Source organism: Macrobrachium nipponense, chromosome 8 (genome assembly GCF_015104395.2).
Source record: "Macrobrachium nipponense isolate FS-2020 chromosome 8, ASM1510439v2, whole genome shotgun sequence".
NCBI classification, from domain to species: domain Eukaryota; kingdom Metazoa; phylum Arthropoda; class Malacostraca; order Decapoda; family Palaemonidae; genus Macrobrachium; species Macrobrachium nipponense.
Window position 1 is genome coordinate 2,446,877 of NC_087203.1, and position 18,532 is coordinate 2,465,408.

Here is an 18,532-nt window from a genome sequence, read left to right on the forward strand (position 1 = left end):
TGGTTTGTTTTTATTATCTGGGACCTGAAGACGCAATAAGCTATATTTCCTAGTTAGAAACTAGGTTGGCAATGAACTTACGCAAGTAGACAAGAACCAAGCTATTAATTCTAGGGCTGAACAGGACCTATTAAGACCTCCTCATTGATCCCTGCTTTTAAATTATAAACATTACATCACTTTCAATTTTAATGGCTGGAAAACTCTTACTAAAGCAAACTCTCTTGAAAAACTAAGAATAGTTCTTAGCATCTAATAGACTTGAAAATTTTCTAGTATATCCACATGAAGCATTTTTTTTATCTCTTTTGCATTCTTAAATTTAATTTAAGGTTACTTCATGTGTTGCATGTGTGCATTTTTGTGAATATTTATAGAGCAGTTAGAAAAATACACGACGGGTTGAATTATCTTTGAAAAGATATTTTATGTTCCACGTGCACGTAAGTTCATTCCCCCATCTAGATTTTCATTGTGGGACTTATATACAGTAATACTAGTTGGCATGACGAATTCCATCCTGAACTGTGATATGCTGTTGCAGCGTTGGCGACTAGTGGGATGCGGGTATAACACCCCACGGGTAGGGCAACTCTATGATGATCCTTGGGATTTCGCAGACTGTTGGCTGTCTGGTAATACCAAAGTCCCTGAGGATGGCATTTTTTTTTTTTTTTTTGCAAACACAGGTAATAACAAGTTGTCGAGTCTTCAAAAAAAGGCAATATGGATCCAAGATGCTAAGTATATCTATTAAATTACGGTAATCAGGTTCTCACTTCTCACAGGAAATTCTGGTCCCAAATGGACACTGCACGAGGAGGTAGATATTTGAGTTACAGGTTTATCTTTTTCGTGCCCTTCAGTAGTCCTTACTGTGGATGGTCTATCAAGCAGATTTTTTTTAACTAATGACGACACTTCATTCTTTTTAATTTAATTTCAATTATGCTCAGCACATACATAAGGAAAAGCAAAAATGATTTTCCTAAGTGATTTTTTGCACTGGTGCAAAGTACACCTTTCAAGTCATTCTGTCACTTACTGTAGCACGTCACTTTCTTCAAATGTCAGAGTGCGACTTTGTGTATATTGCATCAGTATTAAGCTGTGACTGATGTCATATGGACAACTTAACACAGAAGTATCAACATAACACTCAAGTCCAAAGACTGGTCCATGTGGGCATGGTTTTTTGCTTAACAATTTACAGATGAATCAAACGTACATATTATACATTTTTTGCAGGTAGCCTATCAGTATTCTTAGGATACAAATATCTTTTATATCTGTACATGTTTTACACATTGTTCTTCAAAAAAATCTAATTAGTTTTGACGTCGACTTTTACGCATTTTTGGAATATGCTGAAGTAAGTCGAGTTCACCTTTACAAGGATAGCCTAAACTACTACTTGTAGTATCATGTTCATCTTGCAACCTTAAGACACCTATCTTTCATGCCGGGTTCTGGATGCCTAATCATTTGAAGATGCTTAATGCAATTCTCAGATCATAATTGATGTTACTTACTTGATACTGCGGGTGTCAAGTTCCTTGGTAGTGGCAAACCTCGGTCCTGATGATGAGAATAGCAGAGAGTTTCCTGTGGGCTGAGACCCACAGCCTACAGCTACTTTAGCCCCCTCTGTGTTTTCCCACATAGAGGAAACCTCAGTCGAATCTTCGAAATCGTCATACATCCACCTTGGTTTACTGGTTTTGGACCTGCCACAGTAAGTACCTATAAAATAAACAAAGAAATTTCAAATGGCACAGATTTCAAGTCATAGTGATGATGACCATTTTATTCTTGTTTGTCCTTTTGTTCTCATCCAGTTATAGATTTATTCTGTAAAACATGATCTCATATAACTATTCAGGCAATTAATGCCCATTTGACCTAGAGTTGAATTTAATTGAGCGTAGATGAAGTTTCAAAAGGAAATTAATAAGCAGCCTCTAAAATTAGTTGTAAACGAAGAGAATTCCTATACTTCTCGACAGCAAAAGGACTTCACTCTAGAAAAACGCTTATAATATCATGAATTCATGAAGTGAATATCCAGCATCATATGAAATATTATAACATTGGAGTTCAGACATTGTCAGAGCTTCACAGTTTTCAGTAAGACTAAAGAAAGTAGCAACTTGATGAAGTGTAAGGATCATCTGGGTCAACAACCTGATTTGCATATAGAAGGATAAAAAGCCAATAGCAGCAATATCTAAAAGTGGTGCATAAACGAGGAGCAGATGAGGACAAAATATTACTACTAGAAGTACTTGCAATAAAATTATGTAAAAAAAAATGGAAGATGTTAATTGCCCTACATTTCAATTGAATGGTGAGTGATCCATTGATAGTACCATCTTTCACTGCAGTTGTGCTTAATGGATTTTTTATAAATGCTCTGAATGAATCTTTAATTCTAGTACAGTTTCTAAATAATAGAGATCTTTATTTCTTAACACTAGCTATGGATTTCTCACTCGTGAAATAGGAACTAGCCATTGCTAATAAAAAAAAGTACTACTTAAAAGCAGTAACTACTATCAGCTATGCAAACGTTGCTGATTTCTCTAAATCTTACCCTTTGGTCTCTTGTATTTTGGGAATCTTTGAGATCTCATTTGTCCATACATCGTACAGCAAACTTTTCAACCTTTCTCTTATAGGGGAACCTATTTAAGTGTATGTCGATTTATGATGTTAGGCTAGGATCTAACAATGGACTTTCCACCCAAGAATCCAGACTCTACCATTGAGCTATGTTTGTGTGCCTTAGAAAAGATAACTCCAGCAAGTCATCAAAAATAAAGCTAGCAGTATTCATTCTCTATCTTCGTAGCAACCATTGCAGTCACCTAATGCCAAGTAATTCCCACTTACTCTACCGAGGGGCAATAGATTTTTTCGAGAAATGTGCAAAAAATCTTTACCCTTTCCAGAGATGAATTTCTGGACTAGACTCGATGGGCTGAGTCTTGTAAACACCAATTCATAGGGACCATCTTTATACAGAGCAACACACACATACACTATATATATATATATATATATATATATATATATATATATATATATATATATATATATATATATATATATATATATATATATATATGTATATATATATATATATATATATATATATATATTATATATATATATATATATATATATATATATAATATATATACACATATACTCGTATATATGTGTGTGTGCGAATTTTTATATATATATATATATATATATATATATATATATATATAAATATATATATAATATATATATATATGTATAACTGAATCACGAAAGAAATTAGGAACGTGATAAATCCATAAATAAAGATATATGCCACAAAGGAAAAATAAACGAAGGAGGTACTGCGAGACCTTTCGACTGCTTAGTAAAGGACGTGGAAACGTCGAAAGGTCTCGCAGTTACTCCTTCGTTTATTTTTCCTTGCATATATCTTTATATATATATATATATATATATATATATATATATATATATATATAAAATATATATATATATATATATATATATATATATATATATATATATATATATATATATATATATATATATATATATATATATATATATATATATATATATATATATACTATATATACATATATATATATATATATATATATATATAGATATATATATACATACATATATAGATACATATATATATATATATATATATATATATATATATATATATATATATATATATATATATCAAAACCAAGGAGCGCACACTTGAGAATATTCTTAAATCATAGGTAGAATGGTAAGTGGAACTGGAAACTTGGAACAAGTACTTTCGTAGCTTATTATACATTTTCAAGTTCACATTGAATATAACAGAGGTTGACAGACCTTTATATACAAAAACAGAAAGAGGGCGCAGGGTTACAGGAATTTAAATCTCCATCCCGGATTATACCTTGATCCTCTTTCCTTCTCTTTTGCTAAAAGGAGCGCATACTGTAACCCCGCCCCTCTTTCTATTTTAGCATATAAAGGTCTTGCAACTTTTATAACTTTAATTATACTCAGTGTGAACTTGAAAATGTAGAATAATCTACAAAAGTACTTGTTCCAAGTCCCCAGCTTCACTTACCTTTCTTCCGTGGATTTAAAGATATATATATATATATATATATATAATATATATATCTATATAATATTATTATATATATATATACTGAAGTCAGGTGTATCTACTGTGATTTTAAGTATACATGTAGATATATATATATATATAATATATATATATATATATATACCTAATATACTATAATATATATATATATATATATATTATATATGCTTCAAAATCACAGTAGATGCACCTGACTTTAGTATATGAGTGAATATCACAGGAAGATGATAGGCATAAGGTCAGTCCCACACGCTTTCTCCTGTTTATTCACACATCGTCCGGGCACAAATGAGTTACAGTTGGAAAGAAGGTTGCAAGGTAAAAAAAATATCAAGAATACCAGATGGTTAATTATCAAATGGTTAAAAATCAAAGAGATAATCCAGGATAATCAGTGATCACGCGGTCACTAAAGTAAAAATCCAAAAATGGACGCAAAGTATCATATGGATTTTTTGAAATTGTTGTACGTTTTTTCCGAATCTCTAACCTGTCTTCACTAGAACTGGTGCCCCTAGATATCATGTGATGGAAGGGGAAATTTTCAAGGGTGTCAAGTGAAATCAGGCCTGCTTGGTCCCATCCAGCAACAGTAATAAAGGAATGTGACCCATTCCTGAGGGATGTTATCCCTGGCTTTCCTGCATATTCACTATGAAAAGGATACAAACCTTTTAAGGGATGTAAAGCTGTTTGTAAAAGACACAACGTGAATGCAATTGGACTCACTGTAAAGGTCATTTTTAGTTTTCTTAGTTTTTTTAAAATATGTAAACGTATTTAAATGACTCAGTTTCCATTTTAAGTTTTTTTATAATTTGTATGTTTCTTTTAATTATATGCTCTGATATGACATGAGTCAAGACACGCGTTGACAATAAATGTATTCACTGTCTGTGTATGTGTACATGCGCCCATCCCCTGTGTGGATTATATATATATATATATATATATATATATATATATATATATATATATATATATATATATATGTGTGTGTGTGTGTGTGTGTGTGTGTGTGTGTGTGTGTGTGTGTGTGTGTGTGTGTCTTATCACATCACCGTGATTCATATATACGCATTAAGATACAAATGGACTTTAATATCCAATTCGCTCTACCTCGGAATTAACATATTTTCACGTATGCTAACCGAAGGGGAATTTTATTGTTGATAAGAAATTCGTTTTCTCCTGGACACCAAGAATTCAGGATGTAAAGTGAAGCTGCTTACCTACAAGGCTAAAGCGAAAGGTTTGAGTTAACGCTGCCTGTCACCTACAAATCCCTGTAGCGCTCAGGCGTTCGTTGTCAGCATCAACCCACCTAGGCCTTGATAACTTTGGAGTGCTTTTGTCGCATGTAGCCATATTATAGGTCTTATCATATCACCGTGGTTCATATATATACATTAAGCTACAAAATGTCCTGTAATATCTAATTCGTTCTACCTCAGAATTAATATATTTTCATATATGTTAATCAATGGGTAATTTTTCAGTTGATAAGAAATTCGTCGGCCCATGGGCGTGAACCACGGAACCAAGAATTCAGGACGTACAGTGAAGCTCTTTACCCACAAAGCTATCACGAGAGGTATAAATTAACGCGATAGGGTTTTGTAGGTGAGGTCAGCATTAACATATACCTCTCGTGATAGCCTTGTGGGTAAGAACTTTACTGAACGTCCTGAATTCTTGGTTCCGTGGCTTGCGCTTATGTGCCGACAAATTTCATATCAAATAAAAATTCCCTTTTATTTAACATATATGAAAATATATTAATTCCGAGGTAGAGCGAATTAGATAATAAAGGACACTTGTAGCTTAATGCTTTTATATGAATCACGGTGATGTAATAAGACTCATATTATGGCTACGTGCAACAAAAGAACTACAATTTTATGAATATGCATATAAATATATATATATATATATATATATATATATATATATATATATATATATATATATATATATATGTATATATATATGCATATATATATATATATATATATATATATATATCAATGGCATATATATATATATATATATATATATATATATATATATATATATCCAATATTATGCATATATATATATATATATATATATATAATATATATATATTATATATTATATATATATAATATATATATATGATATATATATTATATATTAAGATTATAATATATATATATAGAAATATTATCTATATATATATATAATATATAATATATATATATAGATATATATATAGATAATATATATATATATATAAATATATTAAATTATTATATAATATATATATATATATCTATATAGTTTACATCATGGTTAGGAGTAATTTCCCATGACAGTGTTTTTCAGTCTTTGTGGAAATAATTACAATGATAATCAGGTGTTACTATCGACATAATTTTTTCTCTTTTAAACGTGCTTTTTTACTTTTGGAATGCGGATAAGTTGCCATTCTTAACATTTTTGCACACTTTTCAGTTACACTGTTTACTTTTAATGGATGAACCACTGGTTGCTTAAACAAAATAACCTAATTACAGCTGAGACACAAAATTCTGGATATACGACCTTTCCTAAATTACACTGCTCTTCATCTGCATCACAAGTGACCATTAACAAAAATGGTTCACTACTTTACAAAAATAATACTAAAAAATTCAAATTAATAAAATCTCTCTCTCTCTCTCTCTCTCTCTCTCTGTATACAATACAATTACCAATACTTACACACATGGGCATTTATAAATATTGGGACTACGTTATAGCACTGAACGTGGATATGCTTGGAAACTGTCAGTAAAAAGATCAATGGGTGATAAATGAGAGAACCTCAAATAATAGTTGTGGGAAATTTGTTTCACTCAGTGGGAAGGCTGAAGGAATATACACTACAAAATTACGAGGGTAATTCCTTCCACTGAGTGTTCTCTGGTAATAGAGTAAATTGTATGAAATGGGCTGTTAAGCGCACAATTCTTCCGTGCGCATAATGTGTTTTCAGACTTGTGTCAGAAAATCCAAAGGATTAATAAATTGCTTTGTAAGTTTACGTAGGCTAGTTAAAATAAGGTAAGAGTAATTCAGGTATGTGCAATTTAACTAATGAGGACTTTGAATAAATTAAACCAAGGCCATAAGATTCCCAGGGCAGTTCAGTTTGGTCCTGGAATTCAATTAAGTTTCGACCAGGTTGAAGTAAAATTAAGGTAAACTACTCACAAAGATTAATGCTAAGTAAACAGACAGGCCTAATTTTGACTAAATTTTCTACTACGCCCATTTAATTATATAAACCCAAACAAAATTGTTCAATCAGAGTTAATTCTCATAAACTCCAATATTACAAGGGAAAAGGGCTCAAAATTTAGTTAGGGTAAAGAAAACAGTGCATTACGTCTTTAATAAGCAAGTTAAACGGTAATAGACGAAACCGCTTACTAATGAATGACCGTTGACTCAATCATGGCTGCCTAGCCTTTGTGAAAATTTGTATATCGACCTACCTTTAAGTTAGCCTAGTTTGGACACACACATCTTAATTCGTTCCTAAACTGAAAACAAAATCCTATCTATGTAGCCAGCAAAACCAGTGACCTGTAATTATATTCGTGGAAATAAATGGGTACGTTGATAAGAGTTATTCTACTTACTGACACTTTCCGACGACAGATTAGTATGAATGGCCGTTTCAAATTTTGGTTGTAGATAAGGATTCGGATAGGATATGGGTTAGGATAGGTACAAATAGGAAAGGAGATCATACAAACCAATTATCTTAAGGGTCATTAATTTCTACAACCCTACACTACGTAAATTAAACTCAAGACGAAGTTGACGAAACAAGTTGTCGTCTGTCTGCCATGCTCGGCCTATAGCTACCCAAAAAAAAAAGAAAGCCTATGCCACGTCAAGGCAAAAGCCCTCCACTAGAGCCTGTGGTTCTTATCACTCCCTAAATCAATTAAATAATTTCTTAACTAATTTGAAGGGACAGTTAAATCTATTTATTAAATCTATCTATCAAATATTTTAAATGCTAAGTAAAATTAATCAGAGTATTATAAATATAGTAATAAAATTTCTACAGAGCTTATACTAAAGAAAATGGGGTATAGTGATTTATAGCTCTTAGCAGTGACTTTGTTAAAGTTAGAAAATAGATATGTACAAAATAAATTTACAACATCCTCCCGGAGGGAGATAACACAAAACACACAGTTTTGTGTTAGTTTAAACAGCTTCATCATTAATTAACTTCTGTAAGAATCGCATCGAGTTAGTGGCGGCTCTTCTCTTCGGTCTTTCTTCTTCTGCTTGATAGCTTTCAGAATTTTGGCTGTCTTCTAAATTTTGCTCCGCAGCATCTACAGTATACACATCTTCTGGCTTAGAGAACTCCAGCAGTTAAAGTTTGTCAACTGACCTAGTTGTCTCTCCATTGCTGGTCTGTAACTCCACAACTCTGACCAGTCCATCAGAGCTGGGCATCAGCTGAATGACCCTTGCCAATTTCCACATGCAACGAGGGGTGTCGTTATGTACTTACAGCACATCTCCTACTTTAATCCTAGTTTGGAACGGTCTCGTCGGACTCCTGTTGAAATAGTGTCTATCTCTTATGGACTGCAAGTATCTCTCCTCCCACTGCCCTTGGAATGCATGTATTACCTGAGATACAAAATTGAATCTCTCATTACACTGTTTGTGGTCAAGCTCAAAATCAGGGTCATTCAGATAGTCCCGGTTTATGGTAGTGGGTAAAGAGTTTAATCAGTAGCCATACAACAGGTGAGAAGGGTTAAGGGCATCAGTAGCATCTGGAGATGTAGCATCCACATATGTAAGAGGTCTATTGTTAATACAATGCCCTATCTCAGTGACAATGGTATTCAGTTCTTCAGAATTAACCCTCTTCTTGAATATAGCTTTCTTTAGGGATGATTTGACACTGACAACCATCCTCTCATAGAAGCCTCCTTAATGGGGTGCCCTAGGTGTGATGAATATCCATTTACAATTTTCTCTAGTCAGTGTGGACTGTACGTCAGTGTCATCATACAAAGACTGAATCAAGGAAGAGCCAGTCTTGAAGTTAGTGGCGTTGTCAGAAATCATTCGTTGAGGGTAAGATCTTCGTGCAGTGAATCACCTGAAGGAATTGAGAAAAGCAGTGCTGGTTAAGTCTTTTACCACTCCCAGGTGACAAACTCATGTTTGAGGTACAAGTGAACATGACTATGTAAACCTTGTCCATTTCTTTAGTGCCTGGATTGCAGATAATAATTTGTCTGGTCAAATCTACTCCAGTCACCTCAAACGGCCGGAGACTGTTCACTCTGCAAGCTGGTAGAGGTGGCGGAGAGGCCTGCGTAAGGCAGGTCCTTCCAGACGGTTACTTAGGTGACACTTTTTTTTCATCTTCTTGACACACTGTCTCAGTCTTGGTATCCAGTATTCTTCTCTCACCTTGCAAATTGTGTCTTGAACGCCTGCATGAAGAATCTTTTCATGTGCTTGACTGACTATAAGTCCAGTCAAAGGAGAATTTGGAGGTAAAGCAGAGGAAATTTACTGCTATATGGAAGGTGGTCCACATTTTGTAGTCTCCCAGTGCATCTCAAAAGTCCACTCTCATCCAGGAACAAGTCAAGACATTTAACTTTGGTTGGAATTTTGTGAGAATTCTTGTTAAGGTATGACATCTACTCTGGGAAGTACTGACTCTGTGTGAAGCCAATAAGAATTCGTAATGCTTCTGAGTTCGGTACTTCGACATTTTCAGAGTTTACAGGTCCCAAGTTCTTAGTTTTACGATTCTCAATTGTACGTTTAAGGAGTCAAGTGAACTGAATTACTAACTTAGTGACATTTATAAGTTTAGGAAGGGAAGCGAACCTACGGATATCTAATAGCTTCTTCACTGACAACTGTAGTTAAAACTTCTTCAGGTGTTTCAGATCGGTGGCATGCAGATACTTCTGTCTGCTCTGGCCACATTTCTGGGTTCGGGAGCCAACTTGGGCCATGGAACCAAATTTGACTTTTCTTAAACTGCCGCATGGAAATTCCTCTAGAGACAAGATCTGCTGGGTTGTCTTCACCGGGTACATAAAGGTACCTCACTTCAGTGACCTAACTTATCTCATTCACCCTGTTGCAGACATAGACGTTTTTAGATTTTGCCCTGAATCCAGTGTAGGGCAACTTTACTGTCAGACCATATGACAGTGTCAGTAATCTTGACACCATCAGTAGTAAAAACTGTTCTGAGGTAGTCAGCTATTTTGACTGCACTATAGTTGGCAGTCAGCTCAAGTTGTGGTATTCTCTTCTTTTTAAGAGGGACGACTCTTGCTTTCGAGAAAACCAGGTTTGCACCTTTGTGTTGGTCCATCAAATAGGCTGCAGCCCCATAGGCCCGTTCACTAGCATCACAGAATATGTGAAGAGAGTAGTTAGTCCCTCTGTTGGCTGTGAAGCGTGGGAATTCCTGGTATGATATGTTCTCAAGGTCTTTCTTGATCTTCGACCCCTCTTCTTGAAGTTCTGGTGGCAAAACATCACCCCACCTTTTAGATAGTTTCCAGACCTTTGCATAAGAACTTTGCCTCGTACAATTATGGGAGCAAACAATCCTAGAGGGTCAAATACTTTTGAAAGGTTGCTTAAAATAGCCGTTTGGTTAGCAGAGCTTCCTCAAAGGTAGGGGATTTTATGCTTAAGTGGTCAGTCTTGTAGTTCCAATGAAGTCCTAGAACTATGACAAGATCTGAGCCTTCTGTTGTACCATCACCTTCTTGTGTTACCGTTTCGTTGAAAGTTGGATCATTAGTGATCCATTATCTTAAATGCATTCCGGCATCTGACAGAACTTCCTTTGCAACCTTGTAAAGACTGTAGAGGCTGACTGTTGTAGGTAAGGAACCAATTAAGTCATCCACATAAAATTTGGTCATGAGGAAACTAACTTCAGGTGAAGTGGGGTAAGTTTCAAAGTGACGTTGCAAGGTCAACTGGTGAGTAGGTGGCTCCAAAGAGAACTGATCTAAACCTATAGGCTTGAAGGTCGTTTTCATTGTTAGGTTCTTTTAGCCAGATGAAACGTGTTTAATCACGAACTCTAGGTTGGAGACCTACCCGTAAGAAGGCTTTACTGATATCTACCTATACCGCAAATGGGTCGAGACGGAATTTCAACAGCAAGTCGGTTAGATGACTAGTCAAGGATGGGCCAGAGTATAAGCAATCATTCAGACTAGGGGCCTGCTTGTCCATCCGGGCACTTGCATCAAACACAATACGAATGGGTGTTGTAGTTGAGTCCTTAATCACAGTTAAATGGGGTGAATAATGTACATTGGTCAACTTGAGGTCTTCTTCTGGTACTGTTTCAATGAAGCCAAGAGACAGTTGTTCTTTGAAGATCTGGCCATAAATTTCCAGATATTTATTAGTTTGTTTCAGCTTGTGATTAGCACTTTTCCTCGAGAGTACTAAGTTGGTAAGGGGTTGTTTCTTATCCACTTTCAAGGGGAGAGATACCTCATATCGTCCTTCAACCATATTGATGGAATTCTTGAATTCTTCCAGTACAAATTTATCCTCAGGTGACATATCTTGATCAACAATTCCGACTGATTCTAGGGTCCGAAGCTGTTGGGTGGAGTCTTCAGCAAATTTGCTATCAGACATCGCAAGTGGTATCTCTAGAGCACCTTGGAAGGTTCATCAACTGCTAGTCTCATTACAGTTACAGAATGAGTACTGATAGGGGTGTCATTACTAAGCAGTTTACCAGCTACGAGATATTCTAAGGAGGACGCAATCAGGTTCACTCCATTTACTTGTGGAGAATGGATGAGGTCAAAGTAGTGATCTTTGCCAACAAGCAGTTTCAACTGGTCAATCTGACTACTTGACAAGTTAGGGTCAGTTAGGTTGACATTCCTGCTCTTCAGTTCAGAGACTAGCTTATGACAATAGCCTTTAAAGTTACGAGGCTGTCATCACTTACCCTGACAGGTACAGTTACCGTACTATATTCTCCAGGTTCTTGGTATCCCAGGACCCACTGATGCTCAGTTGGACGGGTTTGTCTTGTTCAAGTTTACACTCTTCCAATACCTCTTGTGTGATGAAGGTGCGTTGCACCCCAGAATCAAACAGTGATCTAAGTTGCCTGAGGGAGGACTCACCACTTTCATGAAGGCGGTAGGGAGAGTTCCACTTGTTTGTGACTTTAAGTCTTTGTCATTGTCATTGTCTCCACAATATTCACAGCAGAGACTTCAGTTGAGGAATCAGAGCACAATGCTGAATGGTGTGGTCCAGTTTTATATGACAGATATTTGTGGAACTTTAGAAGACAATCTGTTGTCTTGTGGTTAGGTGAAGTGCATTTCATGCAACGATTTTGTGCGATAAGTCTTGAAATGCGTTCTTGCATGGTCTTGTAACTGTCACACTGGTAGGCTTTATGTTCTGGTCTATCACAGAACACACAACTTTGAGTTCTAGCTATCTTATTAGGCTGACCCGGAGTGACAGAAATACTCAGATTCGTGACATCATGTTTCTTGGGGGTTTAAGAACTAACTTGAGTTTTGGTCTGATTACCTGGATTAGAACTTTGGTTAGGCTTGGGTTTTCTATGGGAGTAATCATTATACTTATCCCTGGGTTCAAAATCCAAAGAGGACAAGGTCAGGATTATCTTTCCTAGCCCCTCTCTGATATCTAGGAGTGAGAAGTAGTCCCATCCACACTTGGTTTGGATTTGCTCTTTCACCTTGCCAGGTAGTTTTTGGAAAACTAAAGGACCAAGTACCCAGGTATAGTGATCCGAATTAGGTTTGTTTCTTTCTATACCTCTAACATATTGTTCAAGTTTAGCCCAGAAGCCACATAGTGAATCCGGATCTGCAGAAGACTTCGACAGGCCTGCTACTTGACAAATTAGAGATGAGGTTATTTTCTCTGGATCAGCATAAGTTTTCTTCAACATGTCAATGGCATCTAGATAGTTTTCATTCGTGACAAGGATATTTTTAATCAGAGCTAGTGCTTCACCCTTCAAACATCCCTTCAGGTAATTAAATTTGTCAACAGCTCTCAAGTCTGGACAAGAGTGAACATTAGACTCGAAAACATCCAAAAAGGGGGGCCATTCTCCATCAATCCCTTCAAATTCTGGTAGTGACAAAGATGGCAACTTAACCTTATGCAATGGTCTAAACTCTGTTGCAATACTCTGGTGTTTGGCTTCCATGCAAATGATTTTTAGTTTCTCCAAAACTTTAGTGCTTTGCATGATGATTTGGTTGGCATGACGCTGCTTTGCAGTGAGTTGTGTTCTATCAGGGTCTTGCTCAGAAAACCCTTCTTCTCCAAGTTGAATTAAGTACTTCAAGTTGAGTTCTTCATATTTCTTTATTTGAGACTCTAGCCTGAGACGTTATGCCTCCTAGGTCAAGGACCCAACATCACTTGCCATTTGAATGATGTCATGGGTGCTTGTGCATAGATCCTTGCAGGTTTCCTCATAAAGTTGGAGAGAATATGCTAATTGTGTCGCAGACATTTATGAGTTTAAAAGGTAACAAAGCTAAAAAAATCCCAGGACAACAACGCAGGCCTTAAAACATCCTGCTGGGGATGCCAATCTTCTGGTGTGGGAAATTTGTTTCACTCAGTGGGAAGACTGAGGGAATATACACTACAAAATTACGAGGGTAATTCCTTCCACTGAGTAATAAGGAATATTGTATGAAATGGGCTGTTAAGCGCACAATTCTTCCGTCCGCATAACGTGTTTTCAGACTTGTGTCAGAAAATCAAAATGATTAATAAATTGCCTTGTAAGTTTAAGTGGGCTAGTTAAAATCAGGTAAGAGTAATTCAGGTAAGTGCAATTAAACTAATGAGGGCTTTGAATAAATTAAACCAAGGCCATAAGATTCCCAGGGCAGTTCAGTTTGGTCATAGAATTCAGATAAGTTTTGACCCGGTTGAAGGAAAATTAAGGTAAACTAATCACAAATAGTAATGCTAAGTAAACAGACAGACCTAATTTTGATTAAATTTTCTACTAAGCCCATGCAATCATAGAAACCCATACAAAATTGTTCAAATAGAGTCTATGCATAATTAATTCCCATAAACTCCAATATTCCAACAGCCTAATTAAATAAAAGGGCTCAAAATTTAGTTAAGGTAAAGAAAACAGTGAATTACGTCTTACATAAGCAAGTTAAACATTAATAGACGAAACCGCTTCCTAACGACTGACCGATGACTCAAATCAGCCGTCCAATCATGGCAGCCCAGCCTTTGTGGATATTTGTATATCGACCTACCTTTAAGTTGGCCTAGTTTGGACACACATCTTAATTCACTCCTAAACTGAAAACAAATCCAACACTTTCCGACGACAGATTAGTATGAATGGCCGTTTCAAATTTTGGTTGTAGATAAGGATTCGGATAGGATATAGGTTAGGATAGGTACAAATAGGAAAGGAGATCATACAAACCAATTATCTTAAGGGTAATTAATTTCTACAACCCTAAACTAAGTAAATTAAACTCAAGACGAAGTTGACGAAACAAGTTGTCATCCGTCTGCCATGCTGTCTGTTTGAACAAGGCCTAAAGCTACCCCCCCAAAAAAAGCCTATGCCAGGTCAATGGTTCCTATCACTCCCTAAATCAATTAAATAATTTCTTAACTAATTTGAAGGGCCAGTTAAATGTATTTATTAAATCTATCTATCAAATATTTTAAATGGTAAGTAAAATTAATCAGAGCGTTATAAAATATAATATTAAAATTTCTGCAGAGCGTATACTAAAGAAAATGGGGTATAGTGAATTTTAGCTCTTAGCAGTGATTTTGTTAAAGTTAGAAAATAGATATGTACAAAATAAATTCACAACAATAATTGTGAGTAGTTTTACTGAATTGGTTCAGAAATTCTGTGACGAGCTTAAATTTAAATTTACCATTATAGCCTGTGTCACATTTGCAGTGGCCTGCTGCAGTACACATTCCATGACCATGGCAGTTTCTTATACAGGGAGGGCCGATGTAGAGGTTGCGCAAGGCGAATTCTCCATCTTTAGTCTCACCAGGATTATTCTGAAACCATCGAAGCTGAACGGTCCTAAAAAGAAAGATTCCAAATCATCTGTATATTCGTCTTTCAAGCTTGGTTTCATTTCGCAGAGAAAATCTGCCTCCGTCGATTCAACTCAATCCGTCACTATCTGAGCAATCTGAATGTTCTGAGCATTTATTTTCATGAATATTCTTTATTATAGAAGCCAACATCTTGAAATGCTAATATTTTAATCGCCAACAGAATACTATGTCGTCCTTTGCTGCTACGAATAGAAGACAGTTTATATATATATATATATATAATATTATATAATATATTATATATCTAGAATATATATATATATATATATAGATATACTATATAGATATATATATATATATATAAATTATTATATATTATATTATCTATAATATATGATATATTTATATAATATATATATATATATACAGTACACATGTGCTTGTAATTATAACAACAGGAGCGATAAACTGATGACGTTTTCTTTATTTTACTCTGTTCGTCAAATGATAAGATTTTCACTATATAGCTTAAGAGGCCAGTTAAAAAACATGTAAAAGCTCTTGTTTTTAAATTTACAAATATTCTTATGTAAGCACAAGTGTGTACTTTTAGCTGAGATCCAACGCTATCTGGGTGGACATCAATATATATACGTACTATATGTAGTCACCATTCGGGTTACCGAAACTCAGAAGATCAATAAAAGTTTATTATGAAACGTTTATGCTAGTTTAAAAACAAATATATAAAAAACTAAAGTTACTCATAAAAAGTAGTCATAAAGAAGTAAAACAACTAAAATTATTTACAAGGTAACATTATAATTGACGAAAGTTAAGATTAAGCAAGAATATTAACCTTTGCACGGTGAAGAATAAGAAAGGAATGGCTGTAGGACCGTCGTTCGCCCAGACCTTGACTTCGCCAAGAAAAGTTGAGTAGAGGACTGACTAGAATTGAGGGAGGGAACGAGGTGCTTGAAATGTAAAGACTCAAGAGTCGCTATATATTGGCTGTGCTAACTATTGTCTATTATCGAAAAATGTCTTTTGTTAATTTCAATTTTACAGTAAGCTACATGATTTCTTTTATTAGAGAATTCAGGGTTGGTGAGTCACAGAATTGGCTAGAGGACAATCAACCCTGAATTTTTTAATATAAGAAATCACGAAGCCTAGTGTAAAACTGAAATTATCAAAAGACATTTTTCGATAATAGACAATAGTTAGCACAGCTGAAATGTAAAGACACTTGAGTTTTTACGTTTCAAGCACCTCGTTCCTTCCCTCAATTCTAGTCAATCCTCTGCTTAACTTTTCTTGGCGAAGTCGAGGTCTGGGCGAACGACGGTCCTACAGCCATTCCTTTCTTATTCTTCACCGTGCAAAGGTTAATATTCTTGCTTAATCTTAACTTTCGTCAATTATAATGTCACCTTGTAAATAACTTTAGTTGTTTTACTTCTTAATAAATACTTTTTATGAGTAGCTTTAGTTTTTTATATATTCCTTTTTAAATTACCAAGTAAATTTTGATTCTGTATTTTACAAATGTGAATTATTTTTATATTGCAGACTGATGATCTATCAGGATGGCACGAAACGTTTGATGATAAACTCATTGATCTTCTGAGTTTTGGTAACCCTACTGATGACTAGATATTCGCACCTTTTGATACACACACACACACACACACGCACAAACACACACACATAAATGTATATATATATATATATATATATATAATATATATATATATATATATATATATATATCAAACTATAAATATCCTTTAATACTAATTTGCTCTACCTCGGAATTTTTATTACTTGATAAGAAATTTGTCGGCTCACGGTCGCAAACTACCGAACCCAACAAATTCAGGCCGCGGTGGCGGTGTGGTTTAAGGCTTCACTGTACCTCCTGAATTTGTTGGGTTCGATGGTTCACGCCAGTGAGTCGACAAATTTCTTATTGACTAAAAAAAAATCTTCTTCGGTTAACACATATGAAAATATATTAATTCCGAGGTAGAGCGAATTCAATATTAAAGGATATTTTTGTAGCTTGATGGATATATATATATATATATATATATATATATATATATATATATATATATATATATATATATATATATAATATATATATGGCACAGTACTTGGAAGACATCATACGACACTGTCCAGAAAAGTAAGAATGACCTTTGTATCAAAGGATAGGCTAGAAATGGTTTCATCCCTACCCTGGTGCTAATCTGTGATCGACAGGTAAAAGGATGCGACTCCAAGGGCCGTGATGACCAGCTCGATAAATGCTGGGTTCTCTGGGTCCATTGCAGTGAAGGGCACTGCTAGAGCAGCCTTCATCAACCAGATGCCAGCTTATCCCACCGTCTTTGGAAAACTGAAGCATAACTGGATACTCTTCACTGCTAAATTCATCCTTGCAACCAACGCTGATCTGAGAATGAGTTAATGAAATAATAATCAAAATGGTTGTCGAGAAATATTGATATTACGGCTGTTTTACAAATAAACATGATCTTTTCATAAGAGTCTTACCTGAAAAGATATAATATCATTGATGTTCAAATTGAGAGGACCTGTCATTGCAAGACGGAGAGGTTCCTCGCCATCTATGACTTGTGCAATGTCCTCACTGTTGCAGTAACGGCCATAGCGATTGCTGGTGATGCTCATCCAAGGGGAAATTATATTTGATCCCTCCTGAAAGATGTGGACTGATAACAAGAATGTTAACCAATATGAAATGGCGTCGATAAAATAAAAATAAACAGTCAACAAGAAATCCTCCATTTGCACTTACTGCAAAATCAGCCTGCATAGAATTCAGCTGAAAGTCTGGTGCAATCCTAAGATTGTCGATGGCCCACTGGTTTTGGCCATCATGAATTGGTTGCCAGATCCTGAATCTGACAACGCCTGCCTCGACGTGCCTCTTCTCCAGTTTACTGTGAAATAACCTGAAAAAACAACAATTTTTCTATATTCTAAGCAAATTACTGAATGTGCCTTTGCAAAAGGTAAGGGAAAGGCAAGATACAAGACTATTTCACAGCAACAATGCAACTGATTACTGCTATAAAGAACCAGTATGTTACAATCAAACAATATTATATAAATACACATATATAGACATATATGTATTTTATAAATGGCAGA

The 18,532-nt window shown here is 35.1% G+C and overlaps 1 protein-coding gene across 1 annotated transcript in view; it reads right to left on the bottom strand.

Moving 5' to 3' along the window:
* LOC135223343 (reelin-like) overlaps positions 1-18,532 on the bottom strand; it is a 484,942-nt gene that overhangs the window by 238,086 nt on the left and 228,324 nt on the right. The window contains 5 exon segments of the mRNA XM_064261806.1: positions 1,533-1,743; positions 15,208-15,368; positions 17,593-17,810; positions 17,912-18,076; positions 18,177-18,333. Coding sequence (XP_064117876.1) covers positions 1,533-1,743; positions 15,208-15,368; positions 17,593-17,810; positions 17,912-18,076; positions 18,177-18,333 — 912 coding nt within the window.